This window comes from Trachypithecus francoisi, unplaced genomic scaffold (assembly GCF_009764315.1).
Source record: "Trachypithecus francoisi isolate TF-2019V2 unplaced genomic scaffold, Tfra_2.0 Lachesis_group5, whole genome shotgun sequence".
Taxonomy (NCBI): domain Eukaryota; kingdom Metazoa; phylum Chordata; class Mammalia; order Primates; family Cercopithecidae; genus Trachypithecus; species Trachypithecus francoisi.
The window spans coordinates 22392530-22411202 of NW_022681470.1; the positions used below are offsets into that span (position 1 = coordinate 22392530).

Consider the following 18673-nt stretch of genomic DNA (forward strand, 5'->3'; position numbering starts at 1 on the left):
AAAGGAATGGGACTCAAGTGACCCCCAGTGGTGGGGGGGCAGTGAATTTTCCTGGGACGCCCTTGTTACCTTAAGGCAGTTGAATGTGTCTGGTGAATTATGCTGGCAGAGGGAAGAGATCAAGGAAGCTACAATTAAATTTTAACACCCACTGCCAACTATTTTCATCATAGTTCACAGTAAATGCAGATACACAAGTCAAGGGAAAGAGCAGCAGAATTAAGATTTACATTCCATTGCTTAATGTCCAACACTGACAGATCCCTAAGTTTTTCTTAGTAATAAAGCAATGTTAGTTTTTACAGTTGTACTGAGGGATGTATTTGGACTGGAGAGTTAACCATGGGGGTTTTGAGGGGACAAGTTATTGATGGGGAATGAGACAAATGTCATCCACATTGTCCTTTAGGGGATTCTTTCTAGTTGTGTGGAACCCAATTCAACAACACCGATTACTTTGTGCTTTGTACACCAGGCCCTGGGTCAGGTTCTGGTGGTATGGAAAAGGTGAAGCAGGACTGCCATGTGCAGCTGTTCAGGCTGCACATTTACATTTACAACCTTAGGGGGTACCACGTAATTCATAGCATACATCGATTTGTGTATCTGTTAAGCCCTATTCTTGCAGATGGCAGGAATGTGAGTTAAAGACAGTGAGCTATATGGGCTATGTGTGGTGTCAGACACAGTCTGTACCTTCAAGGAGCTCATGGTACAGCCAACGGTTGGGATTTAAAGACTATGTAAATCTGGACATCCTAGATTAGAAAGTGGGAGAGCTTCTCTCTCTTTCCCCTTTAAGAACAGGCTGCACAGGGTTAGATAAGATTGGAAAACAAACTTGGTGTACTCTAGTCTTTTGACTATTGTTGCTAGCTCATGATATAACAGAAAAACCTATTCCTTTGTTACCATCTCCCACCAACTCCCAGAACCTAAGATCTTCCACCAACTCCCAGGACAGAGAACATCTCTCCTTTGGCCTTATACTAAATTGCCTCCATTTAGAATAAGTCTCTTTCTGCTCATTATTCTTAGGAGAAAAACAAAAACAAACAAACAAGAAAACAAGTTAATTTTGAAAGACAGCATCTCTTCCCAGTCTCCCCAGAATGTGCCCCTGGGCAAAGCTTGCTGTGCAGCAAAGCCCAGCTTAGATTCAGGCATTGTGCTCTGGGATTTATGGTCTCAGGACCCCAGCCTCTGATATCCCTTCTCCATGTCTGAGTCGACTTCCCTGTAGCACAATAACACACCCCATGCTCCAGCAGTGCCAATTTCACATATATTATTTTATTACTCATTTGTTTGCTTTCCAGGGCAAATGAAAAAATAATTTAAACCAATTGTATGTACAGAGGCTTGGTTAGTTTTCCCAAGAACTTCCAGAAAGTCCTGCAGCCCTGTAGACAGCAAAGCGTATTACCTTTAACATCTATACAAAAGTCCACCTATAAAAGTCTCATGTGTAGAAAGGTTTTTTTTATTATAAGCATCACATTTTGGGACAGGAAGGGGGTCAGGGTGGGAGGTGGAGGAAAGTGCAGGGTGGGGGTCCACACACACCTGCCCGGGGGTCATCCTGGGTGGGGAGGCTGTGGCTGGTAGGGCTCAGGTGATCTGCAACGGGGTCTCCAACATCTCCATGAGGAAGGTGTCAATGGGGGTGTCCCCGATGAGCTTGAAGAAGAAGAGGTGCTCCAGACATTTCAAGCCAATGGAGCGCAGAGCTGGGAGGCGCAGCAGCAGCTTGGCAAACCTGCAGGGAAGCCAAGAGGCATCAGGAACAGGGATGGGCATGCACTGCACACCTGCACCTGCTGGCGGGAAGCCGTCCACTTGGTCTTCTCTACCAATCTGTGATAAAAGAGCTGGAAGGGGAGACAAGGGAGTCACAGAATCTCTAAGCCTAGAGAGCTTCAGAAGCAGGCTAGAGGGCTCGTCAGCCTTAAAGGCAGAAGCTGTAGCACATGACCCTTCAAGAATCTTCAATTCTGTAGCCACGTCCCAGGACTGCCCTCAGCTCCCCTCACTCACGGTGGGGAAGAGGAAGAACTAGATGACTGTGTCCACTCACGTTGCCAGCCATACTGGCTCCTCACAGTCTCTGTGTCCCTCGGGTACCTGCACAGATCTGCTGAAGCACCCAGAGCCGAGCGTGAGGCACTGAATGTGCTCAGTCCATGGCAGCTGTCATCATTAGATGAACATGTTTGAGAGCCTTACTCTAGCCATCATGCCATCAATTTGGTTCAGTTTCCAGCCCCCACAAAAAAATATTTTTAAGAATGAGGTCTCACCATGTTGCTCAAGCTAGACCTGAGTACCTAGGCTCAATCTATCCTCTTGCCTCAGCCTCCTAAGTAGGTGAGACTACCAGCACATGCCTTGGGGTCCACAGTCGCCAAATTTTTGTTGCCAATTTGTAACCAATTGTTACCAATTTTTTTTTTCTGAGACAGAGTTTCACTCTTGTTGCCCAGGCTGGAGTGCAACGGCCCAGTCTCAGCTCACTGCAACCTCTGCCTCCCAGGTTCAGGTTCAAGCAATTCTCCTGCCTCAGCCTCCTGCGTAGCTGCGAATACAGGCTCCCGCCACAATACCTGGCTAAATTTTTGTATTTTCAATAGAGATGGGATTTTGCCATGTTGGCCAGGCTGATCTCAAATTCCTGACCTCAGGTGATCCACGCACCCCAGCCTCCCAAAGTGCTGGAATGACAGGCGTGAGCCACTGTGCCTGGCCAATTGTTACCGATTTTTATGGTCAACTTCTTAGTCTGTGCTTACCCTTAAATTAGGAAAAGAGGAAATAGAAAATCATAGTCTCTGCCCTGAGGAGTCTATGGTCTGTTTGGGGAGAGGATACATGCACACATGTATACACACTGACCCACACATTATCATACACACTCACACATGCTTCACACCCATGTGCCCGCACACACATCCTCACCACTCACACACATGCACACTCACACTCTCTCACACTCTCACATTCCCTCACACACATGCACTTACACACACCCTCACATATACACATGCCCACTCATGTACACTTTCACATGACCTCACAACATGTGCATGCACACACACCTTCACACACTCTCATGCACACACACACCTTCACACACACTCATGCACATGCACCTTCACACACTCTCATGTATACACACCTTCACACATACTTCACGTGTTTGCACACACATCCACACACTCATGCTCTCGCACTATATTCATGCACATTACACACAATACACATACACATGCACACACTTAATCTCACATATCTCATGCCTGTGGTCTCACATACGTACACATGCACACTCATACACACACATGTACATGCAAGCACTCACACATACACACATGCAAACACACTCCACATTCACACTCTAACATGTTCTTACAACATGCACACATGCACACACACACACCCTCACTCACTCATACACACCCTCACACACATTTTTCGATAACTGAAGACATTTGTTGTGAGGTTCACAAAAGGGAGAAAGAACAGTGTGTGAAGGGATTCATCTCCCATCTGCATGTCCTTTCGGGCACCTCTTTCTGTGACATTTTTCACTCTGTGACATTGTGCCCTCTGTGCACAATGCAATGCCAACTCATTTTTAATGTTATTAATGCTACTAGATATGAAGTCACTCTACTCACAATTTCCAATAAAAAGCTCAAGGACCAAAATCACATTAGTCACTATGGCCCTAAGTCAGAGATTTCTGGTTCCAGATGAATCTTTACTGAGTGTCACAGCATTATTTCATGAAAAAGTTACAAATGAGAATTTCAGTGTTCCTTGAAAATGTATATATTTCTATACTCATGCCATATGACATTTTAAAGAAATGTAGCAATACAAAGAAAATAAAGTGGCACCATCTAAAAAAGTAGAAATTGCTTCCCTATATGGAAAAATTAAAGATCTATGCCAATGCCACACATTACTTCGAAAGCCTCCAGTGGTAAAGCCCCTGAAAGCATTTGAGTGGCATCACCATTCAGGAAAGAGGTAGTTAGACAATAAGGAGTCTGAACTCCCGGCTGTGCCTCTGACATTAAGCTTTACGGAAGTAGGCAAAGGAAACAGCTTCTCCGTAAGTGCAAAGTTAGACTGGGATTAACTCTAAAATTGTTTTTAACTCTAAAAAGACCAAGATTTTACAACATCCAAAATTCTAAGTATGCCATCATACTGCCCTCTTTGTTGTGTGATCTGGATTTAGGAACTGAGATCAAATCTAATAGACGCATGTCACAGCATTCCTTGCCCACAGGTTAGCAGCAAGGGGGATTTATGCCTTTGAAGGTGCCTGCTGTGTGTGCAAGAGAGTGTGTGTGTGAGTTCTATGACCTGACTTTTGATCTCTGCTTTCTGATCACAGCGAAAGCAGAATGTGGCCCCTGTGACATGCACTTCTGAGACATCTCCACAGAGTGGCAGCACTCTCCCACTGAGAAATCTGCCTCTACCTGGCTGTGCCAGGATCCCCTTCAACCAGGTTCTGCCGACCAGAGGTGACCAGCCCTCAGCACACCCACATGCCTGGCCAGCGACACCCCGATATACCTGCTGAGCCAACTATGAACACTTGATCACCCTCAGTCCAAGCTGTGCTGGACAAACCCAGGAGACTATGCAGTGGACCCCTCCTCTGCTACCTCTCTGCAGTTCCAGGTCCTGCCCTAGTCCTGGCAACAAATGTTGGCCTCTCTCCCCAGTGTGTGGAGGCAGTCCAGCCCCCTACCAGTCGTCTTCCGGCAGAAGAGTCAAGTTCCAAAATTTTCAAAGTGATATGAATTAGAAACAACCCAAATGTCAATCACAGGGCAATGGCTAAATACATTAGGATATGTTCACACTGCAACATATTACAAAACCATTGAAAATGATAATTTGTAGTTGTCAATAATTGAAAACAATTTCTAGAATGGCTAAGGGAAGAAAATAACACACAAAACTGTATAATTTCATATCTAGAAATGCATACAGGATATGCATAATGCCTAATAGATACACGAAGATACACACAAGACATAATAGATACATGAGGATACTGGAAAGAAATATACCAAAATATTTACAATAAGTTCTTACTATCTGCTTTTTTTTTTTTTTTTTTTTTTTTTTTTTGATGGAGTTTCGCTCTTGTCATCCAGGCTGGAGTGCAATGGCACGATCTCGGCTCACCACAACCTCCGCCTCCCCGGTTCAAGTGATTCTCCTACCTCAACCTCCCGAGTAGCTGGGATTATAGGCACATGCCACCACACCCGGCTAATTTTTGTATTATTAGTAGAGACAGGATTGCTACATGTTGGTCAGGCTGTCTCGAACAACCGACCTCAGGTGATCCACCAGCCTCGGCTTACCAAAGTGCTGGGATTACAGGCGTGAGCCACCGCATATTTTTAAAAAATAGTTTTCTAAGGGTTTTTTTTTTTTTAACCAAAGCATGCATTGCTTTTATAATTAGGAAAAAAAGTGAGTTGGAGTTTTTTGTTGGTTTTTAAAGAAAAACAGTAAGTCATAGAGCCAATTTCAGGAAAATGATATGTATGACACTCATTATTTCTAATGCCCTGCACACAGTATGTGCTCGAAAAATGGAAGATGTGATAGAAAGCATCCAGCTCAGGGCTTCAGTGACTTGCTCAGGGCTCACACCTGACAGAGGCCAAGCCAATGCTGGCAGCCAGGTCCTGACCCCTTGATCAGGGCTCTCTCAATCTCATCTATAGTGAACTGCTAGATTCGCCAAAAATCCAATCTTTTCTTCTCTTCCTTGGCATAAAACAGGGTACATTCTCCAGCCTCCTTTGTGGCCAGCTGGGCCGCGTGACTTGGAATCAGCCAATGAAAGTGAAGGAAAAGATGAGGGCGCTCTAAGACCCAGGTCTGGCTCATATGGCCTTGCCTCTCTGCTCCTCCACCTCTTCCCGCTTCCATCATCTGGATGCAAAACACAGTATGGCTCTGGGTCATGGTGGAGACACAGGAAAAAAGGAGACTTGGTCCCTGAGTGATGGCATGCCAGACAACCACCTCTCTGAATTTACTGCCCACCCAGATTTGTGAGCAAGCAATAGACGCTTGTGTTAAACTGGTGGCACCTGGTGGGTCTATTCAGCTTAATCTCACTAATACACTAGGCCCTGCCTATTCATTGCACCAAAGGGCCAAAACCCACCTACTCAAATTCATCCACAGCCTCCAACAAAAAACACAGCTCAGTCTCTTCTGGACAATTGCTAGATGTCAGCTTATGATCCAGGATAAACAGCTAAGTAGATATTAGACTTCACAGAGGAATAGAAATAATTAGTGAGCATTGGAAGCATCTAAAATTAATCCCTCAAACAAAATTAATGTCTTTAAGACAGTCTTTTCAGTTTCATTTCCAATTTCTATGAGATTTGAGGATCATATTTTCTCATTTTAACTGGCATTAGCAGAGAGGGAAAACTCTTTGGCTTAGCTGTACTTTGGAAAAAACTTTTGAGAATATCTTTTAATAACTCAGAAATGCCTATACTGCTAGACGGCCTCAGAGATCTGCTAGACCGACATCCACCTTTCCAAATGAGGAGCCCAGACCCAGACCCAGCACCTTCCCAGATGCCACACACATGGCACCCTGGGGACCAGCAGCCATGCCTTCTGGCTACCAAAGCCTGTACTTCCTCCTGCATGGGGGTTTCTATGGGGGCAGACCAGAAAGCAATGCAGTCACACCTCAAACACAGGCTCTGTGAAATCACACGAACTGGGTTCACATCTCACCTCCACCACGTGCTAGCATTATGGTCTTCAGCAAGTTACTTAACATTTCTGAGGTTCTGTTTTTTGATAGAAATTGGAGATAATAATTCCCACATTTATTCATTTGTTTGCTATTCATTCTCCATTTAAAGATGTGTGCTATGTGTCGGGCACTGCTTTACATGTTGGGGTTAGAGGAGTAAATGGTGAATAAGATAGATAAGGCCACTAGCACCATGGAATTAACATTTTTGTGGCTTTCAGCTTGTTATGAAGATTAAATAACATTTGAAAACACCTAAACAGTGCTTGCTGCACTTTAGGGCCTCAGTAGTTGAAGAATGGGAGTAGTTGCTGCTGTTACTACCATTCTGCCAGCACTCTCTCACCTGCCTGGCTGTTCCGGATACTTCTGCTTGGTGTAGGCCTCGAGGGTGGCATAAACCTTCTCTCGCAGAGTCTCCACCTCAGAGGGGTTGGACAGGCCCTTGGCATCTAAAATAGATGACTGAGTTAGCCTTTGATTACACACCCTCCAGCAGAGGCTGTCCCCATTCCCTCTGGCCACCCTCCCTAGAGTTGCTAGAGACACCCTGGATAGGGACAAGTGTGAAATAAACAAAGCTGGTCATTCGTGCTCCCTTGCTCTTCTTTCCATGTCCAATTTACCCAAAAAACTCTTAGGGCAAAGATTTTAAACTCCATGAATAGGCAAATGTACCCACCACTGACTCTAAGGAGGAGAGCTTTATTTTATCCAAACCATTCTCGAAATATTACCTGCACACATTTACCAAGTGCCTACTATGTGCTAAGCATGGACTAAGTGATAAGATGGGGCACAAAAGCTGAATTGGCACATGTCCTGCATTGATGAACTAACTGCCTAATTCTGGAGATAAAGCCTCTGCATGAATGATTACACAATTCTGAAGGTTCCTCTTTCTTGACCACAGTAGCATTTGCTGGAGCTGATCGCCTCCTTGAAAGACTATTTTCCCTCGAGCCTCCAGGACACCACCCTTCTGATTCTCTCCTTATCTCACTGCCTGCTTCTTCTCAGGTTCCTTTGCTGGCTCTTCCTTTTCTCCCTGACCTCTAAATGTTGGCATGCCCCAGGGCTCAGTCCCTAGCCGTCTTCTCTGCTCTATCTTCCCAGATGATCTCACCCCAGTGTCACGGCCTTACACAGGCAGAGGCTGACAGCCCTCTGATGCACGTGGCTTCTCCCATGAAGTCCAGGCTCATATGAGCAGTTGCTTCCTGGGAAGCTACTCTTGGATATCTACTACCCATCTCCTATTTTATTGTCCAAAGACAAGATCCTGATTCCTACCCACCCACTCTCAAAACTTGCTCCTCATGGAGTTTTCCCCATCTCAGTGAAGAGAACTTCATTTTTCCCATTGTTCAGGAAAACAAAACTTAAAAAAAAAAAAAAAAACAGAGAGTCATATTTAACTCCTTTCTTTCTTTCTCATTCTACATTCAATCCATCGGCAAATCACACTAGCTTTACCTAGAAATGTATCTAGAATCTGACCGCTTTTTACCACCCCCTTCACTGCCACCCTGGGCCACCATCATCTTTCATCTTCCCCACTTGCCCCAGGCACGTGCCTGCCACACCCATTCAAAACATTTTTCAAGATGGCTCTAGCTGACACTGTGAGCTCTCCTGGATTCCTGGCTCTGCGGTCTCTGTCTCAGCTGAGCTGGAGGACTAACAACATGGGAGCACTGGAGGCTGACAGTGGAAGAGAGCTGAACACACACATCCCCTGGGGTCCAAGGGTGGTTACCTGGGTTAAAGAGCACAATGGCTCGCAGGCACCCCAGCTCCGACTTGTCCATCTGCATGTCTTTCATTTTGGAAACCAGCTCAGTTAGAACTCTGTTAATAGGAACAAGAGGGTAATGAGAAAACCATGAGTAACAGGCGAAGAGCCAATAAAATGAATTCAACCAAAATGTTTATATGCCCACCCTGTTTCCAGATGATGTACCAGTTACTAGGGGTACAGAAATGTAAAAGATGCAACCCCTCATTGCAAGGAGATTACAGTTTAACTAAAGAAACAGACATAAAAACAAGCAGCAGCATGACGCCGAGGAATATAGCTGCCATGAGCAAAGTCCAAGTGGGCTCCAAAGAGGAAGCAATGAATGCAGGGAAACAGAAAGTCATCATGGACGTCTTGGAAATTAAAAACGCAACAGGCAAAGCAAGTAAGGGGATTGCAGGTCTAGAAAAACACAGCAGAGGGCAGCATTCAGTGAACTGGTAGAAAGGTCCTGGCACCACGAAGAGGGATGAATCATTCCAAACACCACGTTGGGCTCTACATGGAACATGTGGGATAGGGCAGGGAGGTAGTAGAGACAGCTCAGTGGATGTGCACATGACCAAAGAAGACCATTTACAATGGAGGGGGAAAGGGGCCACAGGGCCCTGGCATTGGACAGAGAGATTAATTTCAACTTAATTCTCCTCTTTACCAGTTCTCCATCCTCTCACTCTCAAGTTATTAACCACTCATTTTATTCAACTTCTTGTCAGATGGCTTAATTTTCCTTTAGTATCATTTAAGGCACAGAATTTCTGTCAGGGTGTCCCTGCCTGACCAAGATGGATTTGCTCCTGCTGCAGGCCTCCTTCTGAGATCATCCAGAGCCTGGCATAAACAGTCCATCTTGCCTGGCTTCTTGAGGACAGATCCTGATCCCTTTCCCATCCTTGGCCCCTAGGATAAACAGTTCACCCTCTCTACCCACAACTTACTAGCTGATGTCAAGATCTAATCTCTCCCTGGGAAACCCATTGGGAGAACAGATTCTCCTATCTGCCTGGCAACTGTGCTGGCCTCTGACTGGTTCCATCTTATTGTGATCTCAACCTTTCTTTTATTCTCTCCCTCATTCCCCAGGTTTATAGTTTCATGTGCCTAGTGGTCTCTGCATGGTCATGTGCAGCTAACTGGGCTGCCCATCCTTCATCCCAGCACTACCCAGAGGTTCATACCCACATGAGAATTCATGTATACACACATGTGTATACACACACACACATATAATACACACAAATACTGGAAGCAGAAGAGAGACACCTGTCAAAGATGGAGCCGACCCCAGCACTATGGGCACTGCTCCGGTGGACATGTAAACCCGTGGCCAGAAGGATGCCATCCTGCACGGAAACTGAGCGGTGGGAGAAAGAGGCAATCAGCAATTCATTCCACCCTGCAAGGATAAAGAGGAGGTCTTGAGGGAAAACAGACCACATTCTTTCTTTCTTTATAATCACCCGAGGCATGTACTATTATTCCACATAACACAAGCAGAATTGACAATCTAGAGAGGTTAAGAATTAGTTCAAGATGACACAGCTAATTAGTGAAGAAAAAAAGGATAAGACTGGGGTCTCCTGACATGGCTCTGCACATCCCCCAGTCTCTCTCAGACACAACTCAGAATGACAGCTTGAGGATAATGATTCTTTTTTTTTTAATCAGTCAACAAATGTGGATTGAACATTTAGCAGATAATGGTCACTATGTTAGCTTCCATGGTGGATAAAGCTAATATACCTTGCAGTTTCTGCCCCCAGGACCTGACAACCTAGTTTTGTTTCTTTGGCATTGTCTAGTAACACCGAACACAGTCTGTAACTTTCAGCTGACACTCAGTGAGTATTCATTATCTAACAGGGATGAATGAGTGGACTGGTTCCCAATGCTCAGCCAATCTTCATGAAATTTTCCTGCTGGCTCAGTGACAAATAGGAGATATGGCATATGTCAATGGCCTACAAGTGTCCCAGAAATAGGAGGCAAGAGAAAATACAGCACATTGAGTCTTAAAATAGGAAGATCGTGGAACCCATCTAGTACAAGCTTGAGCAAACATCTTTGGCTTCTTTGTCTCACCTATGAAATGGGAATACCTCTATTTGCCAATTTCATTACAATAATGAGGCATTGCTTCAAATTATCCTCAATAAAAATGATTTAATAGTCTTTTTAAAATGTATGCAAATTATAAAGCCATGGTAAAATTTGCATGGGAAGACAGTCCCACTCCCTCGTTAACAATGCTTCATTTGGGAATGAACAGCCCTGCATAGGGTTATTTCATCATCAACATGGTACATAGCTTGGACATGTTGCAGCTCCATCAGGTTACTTTTTTTAGGATCCCGGGAGCAATTTCAAAACTGTCCCAGGGAAAAAGGCAGCCAATATGCTTTACCTGCCCGAAGCAAAATGACCTGGTCCTCCAAGGTGAGGTCAGAGAAGTGGGGAATACGCTTGGCCCATTCAACGAGGGTGAAAAGCTGCTTGTCAGCAGCATGACATATGTTGGTAACAGGGTCATTTGTCTGAAAAAGGAACAAAGTACTGTGAGGGACAGGTCCCAGGACTCAAATACACCCCTTTCTCCCATTTCCAGTCCTACCCAAGAAATGGAACACACATGTGTGTCTAAGAGCACATACCGAGTTCTCCATGTTCATGTCACCATAGGATTCTGTCTTTGGTTCAACAGCAAGTTCAGCTTCTAGAATCCTCTCCACAGGCATGTCTTCACGACCACTACTGGCACATTCTGCCTCACTCTCAGCTCGCTCCCGGCTCCTCTGTCTTTCTTCTTGCACAGCTGACATGCAACAGGACATGCAGAGGTTACCATAATGCCCAGGACAACAGTGAGAAAGTTTATGACCCACCTAAGACTCAATTTACTCATCTATGAAAGGGGATCCTGAATTGGGGATATTGTAATGTTGACAGATGAAACAAGGAAAGCAAAGCTGTTTGCTTACGCCTGTGCAGAATGAGGGGTTCTTTAGTGCATATTCTTTCCAATGCATTATGGTGATCACACTAAGAAGTATGCATTTTAAGCTTAAATAAACTCTAATTATATCCTCTCTTTTAATGGGCCACCCTCTCCTTGCTATCCCTGCAGATCCCCACATTCTTGCTCTACCTGCTGCCTCTAAAAAATTGTGAGCATGAAATAGTTAAGTAGCAAGCACATTACTTTAAAAACTCCCTCTGTCAGATCCTATGCATCATCCTTGGCATTCACGTCCCATTAGGTCTGCCCCTAGTGCACCAGCTTGAACACAACATCACCTGATCTGACTTGTCAGGGAAGATTTTCAGGGAGCCAGCTGTGGGTATTTAGTAAGTGAAGGGGTGGAGGGATGTCACCTAGATGACATTTCAGAATCAGTGGCTGATTTTGGAGGTGGGGGAGGGTACACAGGCAAAGGTGTAGGCTGAAATTATCTCAGCCTCTCCAAAGCTTAGGGTTTTCATCAAGGTTCAGGGCAACTCTCAGAACCCTCCATGTCTATACATTAGGATGGAAAGCAGACTGCTGTCCCCTCCAATTCTATGCTCTTCATCAGGAGAAAAGTCTCTGTTGGGTTAGTTTCCATCATCTAGAAGGCTGTAGTTTCCATCTTATTCACAGCAGCAATAAACAGAATTTAATATTAGAACACATTTTTTACATCCCAAGAGTCAGGAAAATTATCCTTTAAGCAGGTGACTAGCCTGAAACTCCATGACAGCTACTCCACTAGCAGCTCCTATTTCTGTTTCTCTCCCTTCCTCCCCATAGTCCACTTGCAAGAGTGCCTCCTACTCTCTGAGGAGATAACAAGCCCCAGAGGCTGCAGAATGGACTGGAAACGCGATGCTGAACATCTCGTTTGTCATGCAAGCCATATCAGTCTTTCAGGATAGGTCAGAGAAGGCTATGACTGCAAAAACACAACTTATACTCCCAAGCTTAGTGGAGATACACCACAAAGCTTCAAGACGAGAATGGTACTGTGTGGTTGAGAGAGAGGCAAAGAGGGTAGAAAGAAGAAAATGAATAAGGGAAAGAGACAACAAAACAGGGTGAGAAAAAGAGGAAAGAGAAGGGAGAGAGAACAGAGAGGAGAAAATAGGGAAAAGAAGGGCAAAAAAACATGTGCCTTAGAGTCAAAGAAACCTTTTTCACATATAACTCTACCCCTTCCCTGCTAAATGGCACTGGCCATGTGACTGAGCCTAGTAAGCCCCAATTCCCTTATCTGTGAAGCAGGGATTAACTGAGATAGCTAAGGCTGGCACCTAGTTAAGGTTGGTACTCTTCAGTAGTTAACTGAAATAATATCATAGGGATGAACGAAGCAATTATAAAAACTCAATACAAATAGTTATTTCCTTTTTGCCTTTGTGTCTTTTTACCCCCTTGGGCTCATCTCTCCATCTCCCTTTTTGGCCTCTTCCTCTCTCTCCTGTTGTTCTTCCTCTTTCTGTCTTATCCTTACTTTCTGCTCACTCTGTCAGCCTTCATTCACTGGCAATATGTAGAAACTACAATATGTATTTTTTTATTATATTTGGATTTACTGGGAAATGTTGAATGCTTCTTGTATTAATTTTTTAAAGGTAGGTTATGAGCTTCTATTTGTCTTGACTTTAAAAGATGAGGGAAAGCAAACTAAGTTAAGTTTCATTCGTGGTCCTCAGTCAATGTCTTCTACAGATTTGTAACACTCGAGGAAAATAACCTTCAAGCTTCAAAGGAAATATCCTTGGTGTCAGGGCATTCGATTCTAATTCTGGTTTTGCCATTAACTGAGCAAACCCTTTGCTATTCACTTTTCCTCTTTGCACTTTAAATCCTCCTGTCATAAATGAGGAGTCATATATTGTTTTTGGGGTGTAGCTTCTATGTGTCGGACATTCTGAGCTACTACTACGACACACATCAGGGTATATCCAGGGAACCCCGGATGATCAAAAATAGAACCACACTCCTGCCTTAGGAAAGGATTTTAGCCATTCATCCGACATGTGTTTATTTTGCACTCATTACAATAGCCAACATTTATGAAGCTCTTTCTCTGTGTCAGGAATTATGCTCAACATTTTAAATAGATTACATTTCATTTAATCCTCACAATAACCTCTGACATATTACAAGCCACAGAGAAACTGGTAACATATCTGAGGGCACGTGGTAGGCCATGATGGAACCAGCACATACATCCACAATGGCTCCTCCTGGGCCCATCTCTAACCTCTCAATACTGCCACCAAAGTACTAGGATAGGTCTAGTAATAAAGACCACACGGGGCTCACAAGGATGCCAATGCTGCCCACAAACAGCCTCAAAGAAAATCCATTCTCCAGTCTTAAAACTGCATTTATATGATGAGAAATCATGGAAATAGACATTCCAGAATTCCTGAGGTAGCCCACGAATCAGAGGGTCCCAGTCCTATACAGGGTCTGCCATGTGCTTGCTGTGTGAGCTTGTGCGGGTCCCTAGGCTCTCTGAACCTCTTATTTGTCCTTCAGGAAATGGACGTGTTACATTAGAGAATAGAAAATGTCCACTCTAGCTTTAACATTATGTATCCTAAAAGGGCAACAAGTCCTGGCCCCTGGTCCCAGGCAGGTAAACTCTGTGCCCACCCCAATTCCATCTCTTTATCTGTGTGATTTCCATGGTCTCTCTGCTATCTGCTCCAGGATGTTATTATTCTTGTCCTCAAGAAAGTGTCCAAACGGAACCCCAAATTCTATAAATCAAGACCAGAAATGATGGCAGTGAAGGACAGTCTATCCAGTGGCCTTTTGAATGTGGCCCCTTATATAGCAAGAGGAGGAACTGATTCACTTCTTTGCCTTCTCTTTGTCAGGGTAAATGGTGCCAATCTCTTTAGAAAGTTCCCTAACAGCTCATTTCCCTCTCCTAATTTTTACTACTCAGCTTTTCACTATTCTTTCTGTTTCTCCACAGTCTTTTAAAAAATGCAGGAGCAAAAACTGGGTCCAATTTTCTATTAAAGTACTCAAGCCATACAAGAAGGAGTGCCCAGTCTCTTACAGTTCACATGTCCCTGTTTTCCTTCCTTTTTAAACAACAGTTAACAAACCACATTTCCCAACATTTCACCTATTGACCACTCTGTCCCTAACTGAGCTGGAGATATTCAGCCTGCGTTTCCAGAGATGGATTAGACTAACTCTAGAGAAATAGAAATGATGGTTTCTCTGACTGAGACCATTCATTTTCTTTTAATTCAATATCATGTGCTTAATGAAAACTTATTTTTCCAAGTCAACTAGAAACTTATCTCAAGTGTTTTAGGAGGAAAAAATGACCCTGCAGCCACTGGGTTCTTGTTAATGGGAGAAATACTTGTAGTCATTAGTTTCATTTTGATAATCATGGTGGGGGAAGTTCCAAGGAGTATCAATTCTATCTTGCTGGAAAAAAAGATGTTCTTCACCAGCAGGTATTTCATATCATATGTTCCAATCTGTAACATCATTGATCCCACTGCCACAGCAAGTATGACGTAAGCACAGAGTAGGCACTCAGCTAATAGTCAATGAATAAATGAATGAGTCATTTTTAGGAGCTCCTGCACTTCTAAAACTTCTGATTTCAGCATTCAGTTTAAACTATTCATTCAACAATTTATTAAATGGCTACAGTGTATTAATCACTAGTGATAAAGCAGTGGGGGAAAAAATCAGACAAAGCCCCCGCCTTCATGGATACAGACAGTAAACAAGATAAGTACAAGTGTTAGATAGTGATAAGTAATGTGTAAAAGAGACAAGGAAGGGTTGGCGCTGGCTGGTGCAATTTTAGATGGTATAACCAGGCAAGGCTTTACCAAGAAAGTGAGAATTGAGTAAAGATCTGAAGGATGAGAAGAAGTGAGCCATGCAGATACCTGAAAAAAAAAAAATCATTCTAGACAGACAGCAAGTGCAAAGGCCCTGAGGTGGGCACATCCCTGGTATATTTGAGGACCACCAAAAAGACCAGGATAGCTGAGGCTGGGAGACAACAAGGCATCCAGACCATGTACAACCTTAAGTCGTGACAAAGATTTTTGCCTTTTTTTCTGGGTGAGAAGGAAAGACACTGGAGGATTTTGGTGAAGGAATACCTGGACCCAATCTACTTCTTCAAAGCCTCCCTCTGGTTACCATGCTAAGAAGAGACTGTAGAAGGTCAAAGATAGAAAGAGGGAGATGTCTTAGGATGCTATGTAGATCACTGCAAAAGATATGGGTAGCTTGGATTGAGGGTTTAGTGGTAAAAGTAGTAAGACATGGAAAGATTCTGGACATATGTTGAGGAAGAGACAAGATTTCCTCACCCACTACATGTGGTGTATGAAAAAAGTGGGGAGTCAATGGTTTTTGTTCTGAGCAACTGGAAAATAAGTGGCCATTTCCTGAAAGGGGAAGACTGTGTGAGGAACAGGCTGGGGTGTGAGGCAGATTATCAGGAGCTGAGATTTGGGTCTCTCACTTTTGAGGTTGCTGTTAGATGTCACGGCAAGGGCTGTCTTCAGTTCCTTCGCAACCTGGTAGGGAAGGAGACACAGACTAGCACCGATCTGAGAGTCAGAGACCTGGGGTCAATTCGTTGCCTGCCTTTGGCACCTCAGAAACTCCGTTCACCTCTCTGAGCCTGTTTTCTCATCTGGCGGATGGTTACAGTTGATTAGGTCACCCTGTAAGGCCACCTCTAGCATTTTGACATGTTAAGATTCCAATAATTTGTTTGCTTGTGGGTGACATTCACTTTTAGCAGGGACACAAAGAGCCTCTCTTCACTGACCCTTTCAGTAAGATGCCCTCTCCTCACGGAAAAGAAGTTCCTCAAGAATGAGGAGCGTGCCGGGCCTGACTGACTGAACTCCTTGTTCTAATTTCCTAAAGAGAGGCAGGACCTTCTTACTGTAAAATCTATTAAGATTCACTACTATCCCCATGTCCCTGCTTGAGCTCGCTAGTTAATTAACTGCCCACTTCAATTTATCTGTGCTACTTAATGGAAACACTTTTCCATCTACTAACGGAACAGAAAGCACCTTCTGAGGCTTTTTCTCTGATACTAGAATATCCAGCTAAACCACACTAAAAATTAAAAGATGTGATGTTTTCAACACACAATGGTGGTCTCTCTGAATGGGAAGGCCAGGCCTATCAAACCTGTGTATGCCAGTAATGCCAAAAGATGACGGAATATACCAATATCAAATAATTGATAGAAGACCTGGGTAAAAAAAGCTCAGTGAGTGAAATCAAACCTGCAGTTTTCCCTAGAGAGAGACCTAGGATTAAGGGAGAAAAATCACCTCCACCCTGAAGGTCAGTCTGACGATCCATTGGTAGAACAGAGCATAAGGACCCTGAAATCTTGTCTCTGAGACTTGCTGCCTGGTTATTGGAAGAAAAAAGGAGATGGTCCAGTTTGGGGATCACTATCTGGGCTCCAGAAGAGGATGGGTAAAGGTGGAGGAGGAAGATGCCTCTTGCCCTCACTGCTCTGGAGAGACATATTTCCTAGGACAAGGGTACATTCAATTGCAATACACGAGAAGTCATGGTACCCAAAGTTATCCTAACCTCCAATTCAGACTTCTCTTTAAAGCCCTGTGGGGAAGAAGTTTGAAGGGGAAATTAGGATGACTTTGGGCACCATGACTTCTCACGTATTACGGTTGACTGTCCCCTTGCCCTAGGAAATGCCTTTCTCCAGACACGAGTATTAGAATTGAATGTGTCTCACCTTCCCTCTTCATGCCCATGACAAGGCACTTCTGATAGCGACAGTACTGGCAGCGGTTGCGCTGACGCTTGTCAATGAGACAGTCTTTATTATCCCGACACGTGTAGATGAGGTCCTTCCTTATCGTCCTCTTGAAGAACCCTTTGCAGCCTTCACAACTGTACACCCCATAGTGCTTTCCTGGTTACAAGAAAAGAACATTCCATAGATTGTTCTTGTGTTTATTTGGATCTTTCATTCAAAAGAACCTCTTGGCTCTTCCCCAGAGAAACAGGCACATCACTTGGGCACTGGGACAGAAAGCAAATAATAACTAGCAGAGAATGCAGGCTTGATCACAGGAACCAAACTCAGACAGAGCAAATACACTTTTCCTTGTCTCTTTCCTCTGCATTGCTAATTCCAGATAGAATTATTAGAAAATTCCTAAAGCTAAGGCTTTCTTTACGTTTATTTTATGAAGGCAACTCTTGGGTTTAGTTAAGCAAATGTTCTGCTTCCATTCAAAACATTAGTGTAAATAATAAGTAAAAATATATATGCTTGTCACATATTACCTAGCAGGAAAAGAATCCCAACTTAACTAATATTTCCTATAACTGAGACCCAAGTTCTTAGGAAACCCATTTAAATTTATTATCCTTTACCATAAACTATGAACAGAATTCTGAGTTATGAATTTTTAAGTGCTATTGCCTGTTGAGGAAATTAATTGCTATTTGATCTTTATTTCATCATGTGACAATCAAGCTATGACATAAAGATCTGATAGAAGCTGATTTTGCAGCCAGGCATGGTGGCTCATGCCTGTAATCCCAGCACTTTAGGAGGCCGAGGCGGGCAGATCACTTGAGGTCAGGAGTTTTGAGACCAGCCTGGCTAACATGGTAAAACCTCGTCTCTATCAAAAAAAAATATATATATATATATATGTGTGTGTGTGTGTGTGTGTATATATACACACACACACACACACACACACACACATATATACACAAAAATTAGCCTGGCATGGTGACGCATGCTTGTGGTCTCAGCTACTCCAGAGGCTGAGGTATGAGAATCACTTCAACCCGGAGGCGGAGGTTACAGTGAGCCAAGATCATGTCCCTGCACTCCAGCCTGAGTGACAGAGCAAGACCCTGTCTCAAAAAAAAAAAAAAAAAGAAGATGATTTTGCTTAATCCAGACTAATCCAGACTAATTTGTTGCATATTTTACTGCCCTTATTACCTGCTCCACCCATGCAGTTTTCAATTACCCCAAGCAGGGGCAGCT

The 18673-nt window shown here is 43.8% G+C and overlaps 1 protein-coding gene across 2 annotated transcripts in view; it reads right to left on the minus strand.

Moving 5' to 3' along the window:
• Window positions 1–1462: 1462 nt before the first annotated feature.
• RXRG (retinoid X receptor gamma) overlaps window positions 1463–18673 on the minus strand; it is a 45169-nt gene continuing 27958 nt past the window's right edge. For both annotated transcript variants that reach the window (XM_033197685.1, XM_033197686.1), the window contains 7 exons: window positions 17396–17575; window positions 11279–11439; window positions 11032–11161; window positions 9891–10023; window positions 8586–8677; window positions 7173–7278; window positions 1463–1759 (listed from right to left, as the gene is read on the minus strand). In XM_033197685.1, coding sequence (XP_033053576.1) covers window positions 1612–1759; window positions 7173–7278; window positions 8586–8677; window positions 9891–10023; window positions 11032–11161; window positions 11279–11439; window positions 17396–17575 — 950 coding nt within the window. In that variant the 3' untranslated portion in view covers window positions 1463–1611. The remainder of the gene's footprint in view (window positions 1760–7172; window positions 7279–8585; window positions 8678–9890; window positions 10024–11031; window positions 11162–11278; window positions 11440–17395; window positions 17576–18673) is intronic.